The 18,129-nt window shown below is 37.2% G+C and overlaps 2 protein-coding genes and 1 pseudogene across 5 annotated transcripts; 1 reads left to right on the forward strand and 2 right to left on the reverse strand.

Annotated features, from left to right (window-relative positions):
* The first annotated feature begins 55 nt into the window (after positions 1-55).
* Positions 56-2,631, forward strand: LOC103932225 (short-chain dehydrogenase TIC 32, chloroplastic). 2 transcript variants are annotated; one of them, XM_048571000.1, is made up of 8 exons: positions 56-293; positions 896-1,127; positions 1,250-1,329; positions 1,422-1,575; positions 1,706-1,784; positions 1,967-2,069; positions 2,162-2,208; positions 2,336-2,631. In XM_048571000.1, exons 1-8 carry the CDS (start codon positions 188-190, stop codon positions 2,492-2,494), a joined length of 960 nt encoding a protein of 319 aa, XP_048426957.1. In that variant the 5' UTR covers positions 56-187; the 3' UTR covers positions 2,495-2,631. The 2 variants fall into 2 exon arrangements, with proteins under 2 accessions (XP_048426957.1, XP_048426958.1); XM_048571001.1 differs by having other exon boundaries at positions 58-293; positions 1,967-2,051.
* Positions 2,632-2,912: 281 nt separating this feature from the next.
* LOC103932227 (mitogen-activated protein kinase kinase kinase YODA) lies at positions 2,913-9,293 on the reverse strand. 3 transcript variants are annotated; one of them, XR_664931.3, is made up of 13 exons: positions 9,032-9,293; positions 7,642-8,338; positions 6,793-7,509; positions 6,409-6,496; positions 6,250-6,312; positions 5,876-6,036; positions 5,692-5,767; positions 5,478-5,537; positions 5,279-5,386; positions 4,887-5,126; positions 4,371-4,462; positions 3,490-4,201; positions 2,913-3,458 (listed from the first exon to the last, which is right to left on the reverse strand). XR_664931.3 is itself a non-coding variant. In XM_009341784.3 (12 exons), the coding sequence occupies exons 2-12, from the start codon at positions 8,205-8,207 to the stop codon at positions 3,637-3,639; spliced, it is 2,736 nt and encodes a 911-aa protein (XP_009340059.2). In that variant the 5' UTR covers positions 8,208-8,338; positions 9,032-9,293; the 3' UTR covers positions 2,913-3,636. The 3 variants fall into 3 exon arrangements, 2 of the variants coding, with proteins under 2 accessions (XP_009340059.2, XP_048426956.1); XM_009341784.3 differs by having other exon boundaries at positions 2,913-4,201; XM_048570999.1 differs by having other exon boundaries at positions 2,913-4,201; positions 9,009-9,293.
* A 5,499-nt stretch (positions 9,294-14,792) lies between these two features.
* LOC103932241 lies at positions 14,793-15,822 on the reverse strand (annotated as a pseudogene).
* Between the last annotated feature and the right edge of the window lie 2,307 nt (positions 15,823-18,129).

Genomic DNA, 18,129 nt, shown 5'->3' on the forward strand with positions numbered 1-18,129 from the left:
AAAAATATCTTTGATAATTAAATTGACCTTTCCAAACTTTGTGATCATTCAAAAGTGAGGAGGACGACATAACAGGCTAAAGAGGCTCCCCGCAAGCAACCACCACCAAAGCAAATATAAGAACTTCACCAAAACTGCCACTAAAAAGTCACACTTTCTCATCTCTTTGAGTGCAGAGACAGAGAGGATGTGGTTCTTTAGAGGAAAAGGGCCATCCGGGTTCTCGTCGTCGTCCACAGCAGAAGAAGTTACTCAAGGGATTGATGCCACTGGTCTCACCGCCATTGTTACAGGTGAGGGAATTTCCATTTTCTTCTTCGTTTTGGTAATACGTAGATTTTTCTTTACTGTTATTTTGCCCTTGCGTCGAAGGTTGAATTTGATTGGATAACTTAATAGAATTCTGCATGGTGGTTAATTTAATATGTAGTTTTGTACTGTGGGGTCCATTTCTTGCTCCATGTTATTCGACTGTTATCAACAATCTGATCTTTTGCACCAAAATTTGAACCTTTCAATCAAAATCTTTGGTCACTGGGATTAACCTGCTGTTTTCATTAAACAAATCCAAAATTATACTATGATTACTGGGTTTGTTTTGACACCTGAGTCTTGGCAAAACGAAAATGTTACTCTTTTGTAACTGAAAGGTGATGGGTTGGAGTCGTGAAAATAGCATCTTCGCAAAGCAATGATAAGACTGGGTATATGGACATTCTGCCAAGTTCCCGATCCCGTACAACGAAGAGTCTTGTTGGTTTGGGTTCCCCTTTACTGGGTTTGTTTTGCCTTTAGGATATATACGTGTGTATATATGCTAAGGATGCGCAGCTGTTAAAGTTATTCCATGTTCTTATGGTAAAATTTTCTTTGGCTCTGCATACTTTTGTTGCAGGAGCATCGAGTGGTATTGGCACTGAAACTGCACGCGTTCTTGCACTGCGCGGTGCCCATGTGGTTATGGCAGTGCGGAATGTGGCTGCCGGTAAAGATGTAAGAGAAGCAATAGTGAAGCAAATTCCCACTGCCAAAGTTGATACCATGGAAATGGATCTCACTTCCTTATCATCCGTGAGAAAATTCGCATCGGATTTCAAGTCCTCCGGACTTCCTCTCAACATCCTAATGTAAGAAAATGGGTAGAAAATTGCAGAAGTTGTTCTTTCACATTGTCTCATCATGTCCAATAGAACTCCTGTGTGTCTCTTGAGCAGGCTTAGTTGGTAATTGTACTTGTTTTATCATTAAGTAACAATGCAGGAGTTATGGCAACCCCTTTCTTGCTTTCTAAGGACAAAATCGAACTTCAGTTCGCGACAAACCACGCAGGTATGTTGCATTTGTTAGACCGTAAATCTGACTACAAAAGTGTTGTGAGTTTTAGGCTGCCCTAATTCGCTGAACGTTTTGTGATTTTGCAGGTCATTTTCTTTTGACAAACCTTTTGTTGGATACTATGAAGAAAACAGCACGCAAAAGCAGCAAACAAGGGAGAATTGTAAATGTGTCCTCAGAAGCTCACCGCTTTCCATATCCTGAAGGAATTCGTTTTGATAAGATTAACGACCAAGCAGGGTAACATTGAGACAATCCTTATCTTCGAGATTGTATATTTGTGCACTGCGTTTCCCTTTTTCTTTGTAGCATACGCTGAAAGGAGAGTTCAATATAAGTTTAATCTGAGTTTGTGACTGCCTATCTGCAGGTACAGAAGTTATCTTGCATATGGCCAATCAAAGCTTGCTAACATTTTGCATGCTAACGAGCTTGCAAGACGTTTAAAGGTGTATCGTCTTCTCCCAGGACCCGAGTAAAATGAATTCGACAATATTTCAATGATTTCGGAGTTGATGAATGGCCTCTTGAAATCGCATTGCAAACTTTCAAGCACTTTTTCATATATTAATATCATAGTTCTTTCTCTAATCCATGAACGCTGTTATTTGTGATTGTTTCTTCAACACAGGAAGAAGGGGCAGATATAACAGCAAACTCACTTCACCCTGGAGTAATTGCTACCAATCTTTTCCGTTATAACAGCGCTATTAACGGTAATCACTTCACTAAATGTGAGTTTATAGCTGATGTTCGGATACATTTTACGCTGTAGAAGGCAAGTATGTGCTTGGTTTCAGATGTTTGGTCTTCTGGTTTGGTGCAGGGCTTGTTAACGTGCTTGGTAGAGCTTTGCTTAAAAATGTTCAGCAGGTAAGTTACCCCTGGTTGAACTTGCAGACCAAATAAATGACAGTGAAACTAAATCGAAGTGTGATGAATTTCAAAAACTCTCTTTCAAATGTAGAATCCCGTTGTTTATAAACTTTGTCGATTGCAGGGAGCAGCAACGACGTGCTACCTGGCACTGCATCCGCAAGTCAAGGGGGTGACCGGCAAATATTTTGCCGATAGTAACCTATCCAAGACAACTCCACAAGGGCAAGATGTGGAGATGGGAAAGAAGCTATGGGATTTCACCATGGATTTGACTAAATGAGAGAGAGAGAGAGAGAGAGAGAGAGAGCCACTTTGAGGCTGAAAAGTTTACAAGGTGAATGATAGTATCCAATAATGTTGTGAATCAGAAGTTGAGAGTATTGCTTGAAGGTGAATAAACTCCCTTTCTGCTTGAAACCCCGTGGTTTTGATTCGAGATTGCTTTTTGTTTGATATCTTTGTATCAAGTTCAGAAATTTCATCTTCGAAACAAAATCCTGTCGTTTAGGAAGAATTGCTCAGATACCAGTAAGTGAGGCTCTTTTAGGTCGTGTTATAAATGTATTGGCTAAACCTATTGATGATCGGGGTGAAATTTCATCTTCTGAATCTCGATTAATTAAGTCTCCCGCTCCTGGAAGGACGGATGACAAATTCACGACAGTCGTTACGAAAAGACCGGAAAAATTGAAGAGGGATAAGAGAGAACCGTGCAGTTAGATTTCTTCATTTCAGTTGAGTGATGATGTACAGTACATACATGATGACGATACAACAAAACAGGTAGTACAAGACAGAATTATACAATGTTACATGAGCCCACAATAAATCAGTGCAGAAAACAGAACGAGCAGGCTTCAAAAATCTCCGGCTGACCATTCCGTTAACAAGTCCGGTCCCCGGCTAGTCGCCAATCTTCTGTACAGCAGTTTCAGACCCAAAAAATTGTTCCGAAGCTAAATAGTATTTGCCTCTTAGCCTTTCTTTTCTCTATATGAACATCTCAGAAAATATACAAATTCTTGCTGCCTTGAGTTTCTTCCTTACCAGGGGAACTGCAATGGATCGGATCATCAGAAGCCATCTTCGTGGACCAAAATCAAGCATATTTCATAGCTCCAATCAGTCAAGCACTCAAACTTCCTACAAGTCTAAACCACATCACGTTCTATGTACTACAAGAGTGTTATGTCGTCAGGATGTGAGCTCGATATGCATAATTCCAGAATCATTCCCTCTCATGGCTTAGCTTACCGGATGTTATGAGCTGAACACTAAGCCATGCAAAAAGAGTTGTCTGCTTCCAGCCACTAACTTTCCGGAGCTTCAACATTATTCCACAGTTCTTATTGTACAAAACATACTCTCCTTCGCAGTCCAACATGAGGGATAGGTTGATCCAGTATATCCAAAATGGTCTGATTAACTTGAGAGCTTGAACTGATTGGTGGGTCCATCAAAATAAGTTAAGACACCATTTGTGCGGTTCGGCAAAGGAGAGTTGGGGCTTAAATCCAGTTTCAGGTTCATTTTAACATGATCCTTAAGGAGTTGGCGAGACACGCGATCAGCTAAAACTGATTGTCCATCGTACTGCTCCGCTTTGGCAGGCCTTACAAACTGCTTTCCCAGAACATCATTTTCACAAGGCATCAGTTCTGAGAAGATATGAGACCCTGGCTGCTTCCCTCGAAACATGTCAGGACATGAATCATGATAGGAGGAGGGCCCATTGACATAGAGACCATTCAAGGGTTTTGAAATGCCTCCAAAACCCTCTTGCAAGTTGATGGGCTGGTTCATGTGAATAAATGTAATGGCACCACTGCCACCTGTGAGAGGTGTGGATGAGCCCGAAGTAGTCCGTGGGCTAGATATAGGGGAAGGTGACATTCTTCCATTTAGGCGTGGTGGTGACCTTGAGTGCAATAGAGGGCTTCCAATGGGTGAGACAGGGCATGATATATTCCTTGGAATATGGATCTCACTGCAGTTAAGGCAAATAAAGATCAAATCAAAATCTTAATATCAAAATGTTGTCGTACGCATCAACAGAGAGAAACATAAAGATGGATGGATATATAAATGTGTGTGTGTGTGTGTGTGTGTGTGTGAGAGAGAGAGAGAGAGAGAGAGAGAGAGAGAGAGAGATTGACCTGGTATGGTTATTAGTTTTTGAATGTCTAGATGAATGAATTGCAAGCCTATCTGAATCCAAGTTGGAGAAATTCCTCCCTTGCCCAATACCCTGACAATGATCAATAAAACACAACAGATAAAATAAGAGGCGAGAAGAGGACCCGTGCATATAACAGCTGCTTCATCAAAGTCCAATAAAGGATATCATAAATGTGTTTATACTTGATGACACACAACACTAGGAAAGATTTTCAATCCATATATAGAGACACTAAAACAGAGAGATTTCAACATCTGTATTGTCTTGTCTCTAGATATAGGGAATGGGTCGGGTTGTAATGTGAACTAATGGTACTGACAACCTTACTATTTCGTTGTAACTGATTATCAAGAGTTCTTTGCACAAATTGAGGAAATAATAGGTATAGAACCTGATAGCATGCACTATGCTCAAACATAAATAAAAAATGATTACAAACTACCAACACCATAAGACACCAATTTTACATCTGTGGTAAAAACGAAATTCATACCAGTGCTTTCACTCCATTTGTAATCCCAGAGGGTGGATCAGAAGGCTCAAGGCCCAACATAGATCTTTCCAAAGGCGCAGCATATTTCACAAAAGGATGCTCCAAAAGCTGGGCAGCTGTAGGACGATGGTGTGGATTTCTCTGTAAGCATTGCCTTATGAAATCCTTTCCATCATCCAAGAGGCTATCTGGAATTGCTGGAAGTTCCTTGCTATTCCCAATCTTAAACATGGCAGCAACCTTTTAACCACAAAAAGGACAATATTACACAATGCAAAGAATACTTGAATTAGCCTATATGATCTCAATCTCAAATTCTTATAACCCCCTGCCCAACATCCAATAAATAAATAAATGTACACAAGCATTCGTTTGCAGATCTAAATTATTACCCCTTCATACTGGCTCCAAGGTGGTTTTGTTGTAGCCATTTCCAAAACAGTGCACCCAAGACTCCATATATCTACAGCAAGGTTGGCACCACTTGAGTTCTTTATAACCTGGGCAAGCAACCGAAATGAAGACTTAAGTAAAACCATCAAGAAGCATGCCATGGAGGAGAAAATATACAAAAACTAGAAACAACCTAACCTCAGGTGCCATCCAGTAAGGGCTTCCCTTAAATGATAATGGACATGACTGCCCAGTGATCTGCAAAGCACACAAGATAAGTATGACTTTGCTTTACATGCATTCAGATTAGGAGAGAAGGGAAACAGAATTGTTTTTGCAATAGTCGGTTATGGTTTGCATTATCATGTCATATTCTTTAAATCATATCAAGATTAAGTATGCATGCGTTTACATGCTTAGCCATCCCAAAGTCTGCCAACTTGACACGTCCACTTGGGTCTACGAGTATATTTGCCCCTTTAATATCCCTGAACATGAAAGATGCTTAATGTTCAGTAAATACATCGCGATAGTATATTATGACAGTTGAATTTATGCTTCAAAGTACTTGACAAAGAATAGGTAACGAATTTCACCTGTGGACAGTGTTTTTAGCATGTAAATACGCCAGCCCCGACAAGATTTGCTTAGTATAACTACGAATTGCTAGTTCGCCAAATTGCCCATAGTCTTGGAGAAGTTTATATATGGATCCACCAGATACATACTCCAAATATATATATAGCTTGTCATCAACCTGTTAAAGGAATGAATATCAGCACAGATTATAGTGGCTGCTTGAATCTTCAAGTAAAAGTTACTTTTGACCCATAATATTGCACAACTACTCAATATGCAGAGATTAAGCTTCAGACTCATAACTAAGAAATGTGTTATCAACAAACATGACAAATGAAAATCGGTATTTAAATGCATACTATGAATAATACAACATGGACAAAAGACTTACTGATTCAGACCCATAATATTGCACAATGTTGGGGTGCCGTAAACGGCTCAATAAAGCAATTTCCTGTCAAAACGTCGCAACATAAAAGTCAAATAAATGAAGGAAAGCATATAACTTGTCCAAGGAAGGAACTTGAAAACTAAAACAACAGGATGATACCTGATTTAATTGCTTAGCGCTTTCCTTTGACTTTGCATCATCAGAAAATAATGTGACCTCCTTCATCGCACACATTTCACCACTTTCACTGAACAAGTCGGTAATGTAAAATCAGATAGGCATAAACTTCACATGCAAGCAACCTATGAGAGAAACTAATTTACAAGCTACATGTGAGATAAATGGATATTTTTTTCCTACACTTGGCCAAACCATCAAGCAAGTTTGAAGGCAGGACTTTGAAGTTTTATACTTTAGAGTATTAACTGCTACATACTTAGATATATGTTTGCTTGGTTGAGAGAGCGAGAGAAAGAGAAAGAGAGAGAGAGAGAGAGAGAGAGAGAGAGAGAGAGAGAGAGAGAGAGATATTTGGGTATCTACCTATTAAAACCAACATAAACATGTCCAAAAGTCCCTCTACCCAGCAGCTTTCCCTTTTTCCAGCGTGAACCAGGGCTTGGTGGGTTCTCTGCCCTTCCTGGACTTCGTGGCACAGAAGGAGATGTTGCTGCGGAATTTGAATGAGACAAAGGGGAAGCATTCACAGGGGGAAGAGGCAAACGGTGACTTTGTTGTTTCCCATCATCAGCCCAGCTTGTCTGTGTCTCATTGGGAGTCCCTCCTGCTCTAGGATGGGTAGGCGTAACAGCACCACTATGAATTCTTGAGCCTGGGCCTGGGCTTGTCATTCTGGGACTAGGTACGGGAGAATACTCAGGGCTACCCCTGCTTTGCTGCCAAAACAACTGTCCAGACATATCTCCTCCCATTGAATTATGTCCAGAATTGTGACCCGAACCTGGACTGGAGCAGTGGCCAGAGCCAAGTAGGGTGACATCTGGATAAGTCTTTGCAGCCCAGAAAGCAGAGTTCACGACTTGCTCAGTGCCAAATGCTCTCATTGGGCTTCTAGAAGGACTTGACATTGAGCTGTCCGGAGCACTGCAGACAGCTCCATTATAAGGAACTTGTAGGTTTGGCACATGGCTGCCTAGTTGCCTCCGCTTAGGCGATGTGGGGGAAACATGATTATTGAAAAAAATGTTAGCTGGTTTTTTTGGCTCTCTTGAGTGTACTGGAGCAACATTGAGCATCACACTTCATAAAAGTGCAGAAAATTGTCAGGGATGAGCAAGCTAAAAGAATTACAAGTAAATCATGCACATTCATGCATATAAAAAAACATGCATACTAGTACCATAACGGCATGTGCAATAAATGAAAGCTCACCTGCAAGGGCTGCCAGCAGCTGTTCTAGTACCATTGTCATCAGTTGCCTGAGGGCTATGATGGCATGATGAGTCAGCTGGATCGTCACTATCACCAGAGCTCTCACTAAAGACTGAATCAGTGACCATGTCTCCATCTACGTCTGTACGATTTGACCTGCTACCAATGCATGCAGGTCTCGGCAGAGGTAGAAACGATAATGGCTTAGAGCCTTTTTCCAATCTTGGTTTTGTTGATATACTAATTCCAGAATCTGTACGAGCAACATGAGCAACATGTAGACCAGGAAGCGGAAGTGGTTGAGCATTAGTCCTTTCAGCAAAACTTTGACATCTGGAAACATTTTTTGAGGGCGAAGGAGATATTGATTCTATAGGGGATTGACATCCTTTTTCCGAAATTGTATCATTGCAATTTCTTCGAGACCCTCCTGATCTACTATTCAATCTACTCTCAGAAGAAAAATTAAATTTCCGGTGTAAAGAGTCAATAAAACTTTCCTTTCCTGCCTTCTTCTTTGCTTCTTTGGACGACGACTTCCCCCACCATGAAGGCATATTTCTCATAATAGGTTTACAGAATCCAAGGGAAAGTACCTCAAAGCTAGTTCATTCCAGTAGTATAACTTAATTGCATAACACCATTACATGGGGTTACCAATCAGTTACACGAGTTCAATTCAGCACATAATTAAAACCTGCAGGGATAAAGGCTGCATGTCAGTAACTCTATTTAAAGGATCTCTAAGTTAAGTTAATGGCACAAAAAATATGCTGCAAAACAACCAGAATTAAGTAAAGGACACTAGCACCTAAATCGTAAAGGTCTAAAATTTGGTAGATCATAGGAATATGCCTATATCACATACTCGCGCCATACTCACAAACCCACTTCAAACAACACTTAGTGAACTCAACACATGTGAATCATTAGATTTTACAGTGCAACATAATATCAATGAACTAAGTTAAATTAGCAATCACCCACCTCTTTCCAATCCCCAAATTTTAACCTTTGTTTGGTTCCCGGGAAAACGCAGCAAAGAGCAAAATGAAACCCATAATTTCGAATCCAAACCTTGATAAATTGGGTCATGTAAAAGCAACACAAAGACTCTGACTTCAACATGCACAACGGACCTACTGCCTCAAATTTCAAAACCCAGAACCCAAAATAACGGCAACATCATTCAAATTTTCCCTTTCGCTTTCTTTCTCCAATTTTCTCGGGAACCAAACAAAAAGTTTCGATCCCAAATTGCTCACTACCACAAGCTCGCAACACAGATCTACTTGCAACTTATACACTCACACAGAATCAACAAACAACTAAATAACTCAAAAAAATCAGTAATTTACTAAGCTTACATAACAGACAAAACGATACTCACTGAAATTTTTCAGGAGCTGCAAAATCCGAGCTGAACCCACTCGGAATCTGGCACGAATCTCGACGATAATTTGATGGAGTACTTCTGATTGCACAGTGAAATAGCTCGGAAAAACAAAATCCCTAGAAATCAACGACGTAAAGAGGATTGGATTATGAGGATTTTGTGTGCTTTGTTGCAATTGAAAGGAAGAAGTGAATCGACGCTTTTAGAGAGAGAGATAGTATTTTTTTTTTCCTGAGCTTAAAAGACATTAATAAGTTGTCTAGAGCAGCTGATTTTTCATTTTTTATATTTATTTTGCTTTCAAAACCCACTGAGGATTTTTTTTTTTCTAATCTTTATAAATTAATAAAACACTTATTATCAACTAAAATTCTACGAAATTACCAATTTAATCATCTAATTAAAACAGAATATAAATAAGAAATATGGGGCAGAAATGTAATGTAATTTCACATAACCAAATTTTGCTATTTTTTGTTCAAAGTCTCACCTACATATAATCCTAACATATTTCTAATTTAAAAAAATAAAAATAAAAAAAACTCTCACTCTCACATTCTTTATTAGTCTTTTCCTCTCTCCTTCTATTTTAAAAACAAAAATATAAAAAAATTTCTCACATACTTTGTGTGTGCCCATATGCTAGTAATTCAATAACTAAATGATATTTTATTAGTTTTTTTGGCCGGTATAATTTTTATTGAGTGATTTATAATATAAACGATTTTAATCATAATTTTAAATTTTGTAATCAGTCACGAAGTATTTTAAAAAATAACTCGTCCTCATATGTTGAGTAGCTAAGTTAATTTCTGTATTATATACTTTACCACATTCGTTTTATTTAATTGCTCCCACCATTTTATTCCTTCTAGTCCAACAAGATGAAAAATATATCAAGTAGTGGATTGTGTTGACGAATAAGGCATTTTTTTATCCTGGTGTATTTCATTTCGAAATCTCTTTCTTTTTAATGTAAATTAGAGTAAAAATATCAAGAGTAAAAGAAAATAATGAAAAATATTTACTAAAAAAAATATTAAAAAAAAAGATTATTTGATGCCTTTCATTCATTACTAGCATTTTTGCACACGTCTTGCAATTTTTGAATACATAATGTGTAATTTTAACAACAACGACAAAAAGAATGAGAGAAAGATCTTCTACATGCGCCTTAATTAATAATTCATTATTTTTTACTTTAGATTAAAAAATTACAAGGCGCTTGCAGAAATGTGAGTTTTTATTATTAGTGTTATTCTACATTAAAAATGAAAATTAGGTTCGATTGCCTAATTATAAGCTCATGTTAGCATGATTTATTTTACACCTACAATAATGATTAGCACCAAAATATTTTCTGTTTTTTTTTTTTCAAACAAATGCAACATAATATCGGTAGATTTCTTTTTATTCTTGCTATCATACCAAAAATATATATGATGAGTGTCCACTAAAAGGCATTTTAATTGCTCAAAGAAATCATTTCGTATTTGTAATAACTGTATTAATAAAAAATTGTGTGGCAATCAAAATTTTTTTAGTGTGATGAATACCATCACGTTATACTATTAATTTATTTCACTTATACTATAATATATGCATTTATTTAATAAATATTATATAATAAATCTATAAATAGTATAACAGATAAATTAATATTACTACGTGACGGTATGTGATTGTCACTATAAAATCCTAAAATATTTTATGTTTTAAATATGTTATGGAAAAGGTAAATTCAGTCTAGGGACAACTTGATTGTATGTGCCTAAAAAACAAAGAACAGACAACTTGATTGATACCCAACTTTTAATTATAAAGTAGTGCCGTATCTTTCCCTTTTTTATTCATCATAAAGCTACTTATGCCATCTCTATTCAAATTATCAGATTACAACTTACAAGAAATAATATCCACGCTTTGTAATTCATTTGATTAAGAGTATACATCGTTATACTCGAGATTCCATATTCGAATTTCTCTCTCTGTAGTTAGCAGATTACAACTTACAAGTAATAAGATCAATTAGACTACAAGTGTCATGTAACTCAGTTGGTTAAGAGCTTAGAGAGTGTTTGCCCCCTTACACTTGAGGTTCTGTGTTTCAATCCCATGCCCCGTAGTTTGATGTAAATTATCCTATCTTTTGTCAAAAAATAAAAAACCAATTATACTTAGTGAAATACATATGTTTGATTTTTGGAGGAGACGATAGTAGCTTTATTAGAACGTTAAAAATATGAAAAATTCAAAGAGAGCATTTTGGATTTAAATCTGAAAGGTCTTCAAATTAAAAAACTCGAAAGCAAAAAGTAAGGACAATTTGGCCAATCTAATTGTCACCATATCGACTGTACGTGAGCTTAAAATAAACAATGTTATCGGATTTTATTGAGTGGTAATTTTGTTTTGCTTCACTTTTTTATTTTGTTGGTATGTACTCATTGAAGTCATTGTTTGGGTATGGCATAATGGCAGCAGAATGAAATGAGCTTGGGTTTGTAATTATATCATACCATCATTTTGTTGGAACCAAATATTAGCAGTTCTTAATATGTGCAATCAGAATAAAATGAATTGAACAATGCTATTGATTGGTAGGTTGAACGGCTAGGATCAATTGATCCTGAGGCTTCAGAGACACTGGTCCGAAAAGGATCTGAATCCGTCCTCCACCGTCCACGCCGTCAACGACTGGATGTTCGTGGTGGTCTCCTCGAGTTTCATGGGATTGCTTAGGGTACTTATACGTATGGCATGCTTGCGTGTGGCTCTCTTTCTCTCTATCACTTCCCACACCATGAAGCTCTCTCTCCCCACTCCAGCCTCCCAGTAAATCCTAAAACCATGGACCAGTTTACAGAACATGCCACAGACCCCACAACAAAACCACCGCCACCAACAACAAATTCTCCGTGGCATTTTAATCCCCTGCATATGGATGATGGAATCAGTACCATCAATTCACGAAACGACGACAACAGCAGCACTGTTTACAAGAAACACAGAAGAGGCTGAGGAAGAAGGAGGAGAGAGAGAGTTTAATTTTGCAGCGACTGCTTCGTTGAAGAGATTGTGTGCCAAATATTCCCGCAAAAGCTTCAGCTGCCTCGCCGAAGACGGAGAGCATTGTGCGTTGGTGTATGGAGCCGACGATAGCTAGCTAAGTTTGTGAGGCCATGTACTTAATATTTCTCCGTGCAAATAAGACGTCCTAGATGAGTTTTTATTTAACATAGGGTTCACTTTTAAAATACGTGGCTAGCATTTATTAGAAAAATAACAGTAACTCAGACTATACACCGGTTACAAGAAAACATTTCTCATCTTATCGGGCACTTCATGTCAAGATGACATTCACTATTTTTGAGTTAAGTCTCCGTACGATATACAAATACTTCAAATCTCTCAAGCTTGAAATTATGATTGTGAAAGTTTGATCCTAGGTGAATTGGTTCACGAGATACATGAGGGGAGGGGTCTCTTTGTTTTCGTAATTCGTGATAATCATTGGATGAATAGGATGTTTTGTTTTTGTTTTCACACAGCATTTTAGTCACATTTTGAGGAGGAGAGATCCGGTCGCATTTGTCAGAGTCTGTTCACCAGAAACATGGTACGTGAATTAAGGAATTAATATAATATTATTGTGGAAAATAATACTAAATTAGTTTCTCAGAATTGATTATTATTGGAGGAAAATTGTGGATATCTATCTCATATTATAAATAGGCAAAATAATAATAATAATAATAATAATAATAAAAAAAAGAGAACTTTTGCTTGAAATCGAAGTGTAATGGGAACAGTGTATCACATCTTTTATTTTCTTAACTGTATCAGACAATGAATGTAGAAGAGAGGGGAGGAGATTTGTGTTATCACTTTCTGCTTTTGATCATGTGTGTTGTAGTGGTATGATACAAGAATACCTCTATATATAGGGATTTTGATCCAAAACCTCTTTAAATGTATGAAGAAAACTTACACACCAAAATAATAAAAACTAAACTTCCACTATTTAATTCTACGATTTCGACTTCCATTCTTCAATTTTTCATGGACTTACTTTACGTCGGCATTCACGCTCATTTCACACCATCTTGTATTTTGTACCAATTTATTTGCCAAACATGAGGCAAGAGTTTGATGTGGAGATGAAAGATGGCCAACCTGCACACAAGGGGAGATGTACCAAGCCACTCAGGCTAAAATTTGTGGGGCCATGGATCGCACGTATTATGTTGTCACAATCCCTTTCTTATGTCATGATTTGGCTTTGCTTTATGATGGGGCGAAGTCGGACTGATGGTTATATTATCATGTGATGATATTAATTTATGTGTTATAATATAAGCAGACGACATGATTTTATAGGAATTGTAAAGAAAAGTGGATTGATAAGTAGATGATACTAATAAATTAATAAAATTACATAGCAGTATGACGGTCGCACTAAAAACTGTTTTCGGGGTGAGAGGTGGATATAATTTAAAAACTTTCACAACTCATTCATCAATGTTACTTGACTCATACTTGAAATGGCTTCTAAGTTCCAAGTTATTATAGCCGCCAAGACATGACAAAATAGCCTTCTCATTCTTCTTAAGCTAAAATCATTATATACAAAAAATTGTTGGTTTAGTATTTTCTTTAGTTCAGCACTACAAAAAGCATCATACACTATCAAGTTGGCTGCTTATCCCAAAAGCAAGAGGGTTCCGGGCAACGGTGCTCACCCAATTGCTAATAGGAGCCACGCCTTCTTCTCCTCAGCGGCAGAGATTACGGCCGCCGACGCTGCCACCCACCCTCCAAGCGACAAAACTATCCTCAACACAAAAGAAAAAAAAAGATGCATGTTAAGTGACTGCTGAAAGTTTGAGAATATTTAGGTTCTTGTAGATTGCAAAGAGAAATAATATCAACATACATACCAGTTGGTGCATTTGAAGCCAAATTTGATAGCACAAGTATGCTGACCGCAAGAACTATCCCGGTAGCACGATCAATTTGCGCATGCAGTGCCATGAAGTCCCAAAGATCGCTTGGAATGCCGGTCTTGTTAAATCCTTCGACGGTTAGTAACATTACGCAGAAGAAAATCAAGAGTGAATATGACACCTGACCAAAAACAAGAGAGAAATTTATGAACATTTGTAGTCTTGTGGTCAGATGTTCCTTCCCTTCCAACGACTACGTAGGAAATGCATCTGTTTGTCTTGTAAGTTGTGAGTGTCAAAGAACATGTGCTCACTGTTTCTTGATATACAAGTAACTTGGTCAATCCGAGTTAATAGCTAAGAAAATTATGGAGCCTTATTTGGTTACGTTTAGGAGTCCTTATTTAGTGAAATTAATCATGAAAACCTTAATTAGTTGACAAAGAATTCATTACCATTTCGGACTATAATGAAATCCTAATTGATTTGGAATATCCCTTCTAATCAATTAATAGGCCGGATTAAAGGAATGAGCATCTATATATTAGGAGGTCCCTGCACTCACATCAATCATCCTATTCTAGTGCAAAACCCTATTTCTGTGCACAAGGACTCTTGGCTGCTAGATTGTAGAAGTTCCTCCTTGAAACCCTAGCAGTCATGGCTTCTTCTTCCTCCACGTTGGAAGATAAGTTTATTTCCCTTTAATTGTTTGATTGGTTTATTGTAATTCTATTTGTTATATCTGTGATCCTAGTGCAAAATCCGTATTTCTGTGCACAATGTGTCTGGTGAAAACCGATGAGAGCTTACATCCCCTCTGGAACAGGTTCCGGAGCATGGATAGACCACAACCTCCAGAACATACATAGAAGAATCAAAGCATTCACACACACTACCACAAGCATTGCAGGGAGAATTCCAATCACAAATGTCCCGAAAGAAATCTTACTCCGTATAGCTGTAACAAGGTTTTGAGGATTGCCAATCGGGGTTGCTGCAAACCCAATGTTTGCACTCGAGGCAAGGGCGAGTAGGATAGGATGAGGCGGGAGGTTGTGTTGTCTTGCAACTTTCAAAATAAAACTCGGTTAAAACCGCACAAGGTGTATTGTAGCGCTCGAAACGGCAGAAATCAAACAGATTCGACAGAGCAAGTCCCTTGCTCCTTGAGTTTTCCACATGAGCAACCTGCCCAAATACTTGAACATATCCGCTCTTTCGAGATAGATACAACCATTGTCCCGAACAGAAGACCAATGATTGGGAGATCAATAGCAACTATGCTTGATCGGGAGTTGAGACTCGGAAAACAGCCATAAACATTGCCCCGAGGAGGGACTCTACGGTCCTCCCGATTGGCAAGAAAGGGACAGCCGGAAAGAATGCCAATATCCAAAAGACTGCAAACGCAATTGAGCCAAGAACCACTTTGAGAATAAGCTATGACCATTTTTCCAACTTAAGAGCGAATGTGCTCCCTCCCATGCACCCAAATTCAAATCTTCGCAGTTTAGATTAGTGTAAAGTAGAATTTCGCTTGTATCACGAGAAGCTAAAGATCTTCATGTGGACTCTAAGGCTGCGTTCATTAGAAATGGAGGAAAACTTCCAAATTTTGTCCAAATTGAAGGTAAAAGATTAAGGGTTCATTTGAATGTGCTTTTAAAATGATTGAAAGTGTTTTTAGAGAAAATATTTTTGAGTCAAAAACACTTAAAGTACTTTCTGCAAGAATTACTAATTATGTGCTTTTCTATAAAGCACTTTTAGTGCTTTTCAGGATTTGCTTACATTTTTACTAATAATTGGTTCTAAGAACATTTTCACCAAAAACATTTTTAATCATTTTGAAAGCATATCCAAATGAGCTCTGAGTAGTGATGATCCAAGTTATCCCTTCTAATCCTACTACTATTGTTGTGGGATTAGACTGGATAACTTTCCTTCATGAGTAATTAATATTCTACCTTTGAAGTTGCTATCCATTTCTTTCCGAAGTATCCTATCCAAGTCAATCCATTTACAAAGATTCATCAAGAGGAAAAAAAAAAAAAAAAAACCGCTGCATTAAAGCTCAATAATTTACAAAGACTTACTTGAAAGTATCAATTGTCAATTATGTAAACTACAATTCATTATTTTTATAGACGGCACGAACCAGGTGAAGCTCGATTAACAAACTTGTAAAATGAGACTCTTTCTTTAGCTAAGCATCGGTGACAAAAATAGATTCATAATGAACATGTTAGAACATGTACAACATTTAGATGAATCAATGAAAAAATTATTAGCTAAGATCAATGCATGTAACATGTTTTGGTTTTGTCTACTACGAAAGCATCAAACTATCACTGTTGTAACTTGTAAGCCAAGAGAGAGAAACAAACAAAGAAGAAAAACCAAATCGAATGAAAGATTAAGATGCCATTAAAAATTGCCCAAATCATGTGACACATTTTATTAGATTATTAAATTCATTTAAAAAAAGAGAGAGAGAGAGATCTGTTGCATCATTTTTTTTTACATCATTTTTATACATATTTGGAGGCAACAATGACCAAGTAAGGCTCGAATTAATAAAGTTGTAGAACGAGACTCTTTCCTTAGCAAACACATTAGCGACAAAATTAGATTCATGATAAATACGTTTGAACATGTACGATACTCAGATGAATCAACAACAAAACTGTTAACTAAGCGCAATACATGTAACATGTTTTGGTTTTGTCTACTATGAAAACATCAAACTCAATTATAATATTGTAAGCCAAGAGAGAGAAACAAACAAAGAAGAAAATCAAATCGAATGATATATTAAGATACAATTACAAAATAATCAAATCATGTGACACATTTTATTAAACTACTAACGTCATATTACCAAAATAAATAAATAAATTATTAACATCATCTTCACATGCAATGCATTGAACAATTTATAGTCTATTTTTGAGCCCACTACGTGGCGTAGAAAGTCAAAAATGACCTTCCTGGAATGAGTTGTCCTCATGAGTAGTTTTATTTTTATTTTTTTATTTACTTTTTCTTCATGTGTTGGTTTTGCTAACTTATAGCCGGTACTTAAAAAAAAATAATAATAATTTTTTTGTAGAGATGGATTATGGAGATTACCAAATAAACAAATTGTCAAGGGAAGATTTGCTGAAAATTGTTTTTAGTAAACATAGGATATACTTGAGTTCAATATCAATTGATTGATGGTGATCTCGAACCACGTCGTGCCTAAATTTAATCAGAAATTTGTCAAAAAAGTCGGAGTAAGTCAAGAGGAAACTCAACTTTTAGGGTAGAAAGTTTTCTTCAAATTCGAACGGGACTCCTGCATGAAAAGCTCAAATGTTGGCGTAAAGGATAACGGTGTTGTGGTTCGTGGTTTTTGAGCAAGAAGAATGGTGGCAGCGGTTTAAATGTCTGAGAGAGAGAATTCGAGATAAGAAGAATGAGATATCAACTTGCCACCCGTCCTGCTTATTTTAGTATAGACTATAGAGTAATTTCTGCCCATAAACATTTTAAACAAAAGCACTTTTGTAAAAGCATGACGAAAATTTTAGTTAAAATGATCGATAACGAACTCTATAAAGCACCAAAAAACGTATTTAGAATCCATAATCAGTTCTAAGGCATGTCTGATATTTCTTTGGAAATGGCTAAAAATGCTATCTAACAATCATAAGCGATTTTCACTACATTTGACAAACAAACTTAAAAGCGTATATGGGTTAAACAAGTTTTGAAAAAACACGTAACTAAAAACTAAAAAAGCGTTTCCTACAGAAACAGTCTCAAATGAACCCTTTATGTCAATTAAGCACTACAAAAACCTATTGGTGTGCAATTAGCCACACTACAATATGCACGTCTATCCACCTGATGGCGATGAGGTTTGGAGTTGGAGCCATAAACTTTTCCAACATGACATGTTGCCCTAATCCTTGCTTTGTTGTTTTAATCATGTCTCCTGGTTTGTTGGTCACAGCCTGTTCCTAGTTTGCATTTCTGCCCTGTTTGGGCAAGTGGGTAGGACAAAGACTTGAGCTTTGGCCATTACCTATAAGACATTTTTAATTAAATGCTTATCCTTTTAATCCACCATAACAAAGGTTTGTTGCCACCAACTTG

This window comes from the organism of the source record quoted next, unplaced genomic scaffold (assembly GCF_019419815.1).
Source record: "Pyrus x bretschneideri cultivar Hongxiangsu unplaced genomic scaffold, Pyrus_bretschneideri_v1 Contig57, whole genome shotgun sequence".
NCBI classification, from domain to species: Eukaryota; Viridiplantae; Streptophyta; class Magnoliopsida; order Rosales; family Rosaceae; genus Pyrus; species Pyrus x bretschneideri.

Bases quoted from the DNA above. Each gene is read 5' to 3' on its own strand.
- LOC103932227 (XM_009341784.3), bottom strand. From the start codon at position 8,207: ATGAGAAATATGCCTTCATGGTGGGGGAAGTCGTCGTCCAAAGAAGCA. The intron at 6,313-6,408 runs GTATCATCCTGT...ACGTTTTGACAG, and splicing joins GCGCTAAGCAATTAAATCAG to GAAATTGCTTTATTGAGCCG. The intron at 5,538-5,691 runs GTAAACGCATGC...TGTGCTTTGCAG, and splicing joins ACTTTGGGATGGCTAAGCAT to ATCACTGGGCAGTCATGTCC.
- LOC103932225 (XM_048571000.1), top strand. From the start codon at position 188: ATGTGGTTCTTTAGAGGAAAAGGGCCATCCGGGTTCTCGTCGTCGTCC. The intron at 294-895 runs GTGAGGGAATTT...CTTTTGTTGCAG, and splicing joins TCTCACCGCCATTGTTACAG to GAGCATCGAGTGGTATTGGC. The intron at 1,128-1,249 runs GTAAGAAAATGG...TTTATCATTAAG, and splicing joins CTTCCTCTCAACATCCTAAT to TAACAATGCAGGAGTTATGG.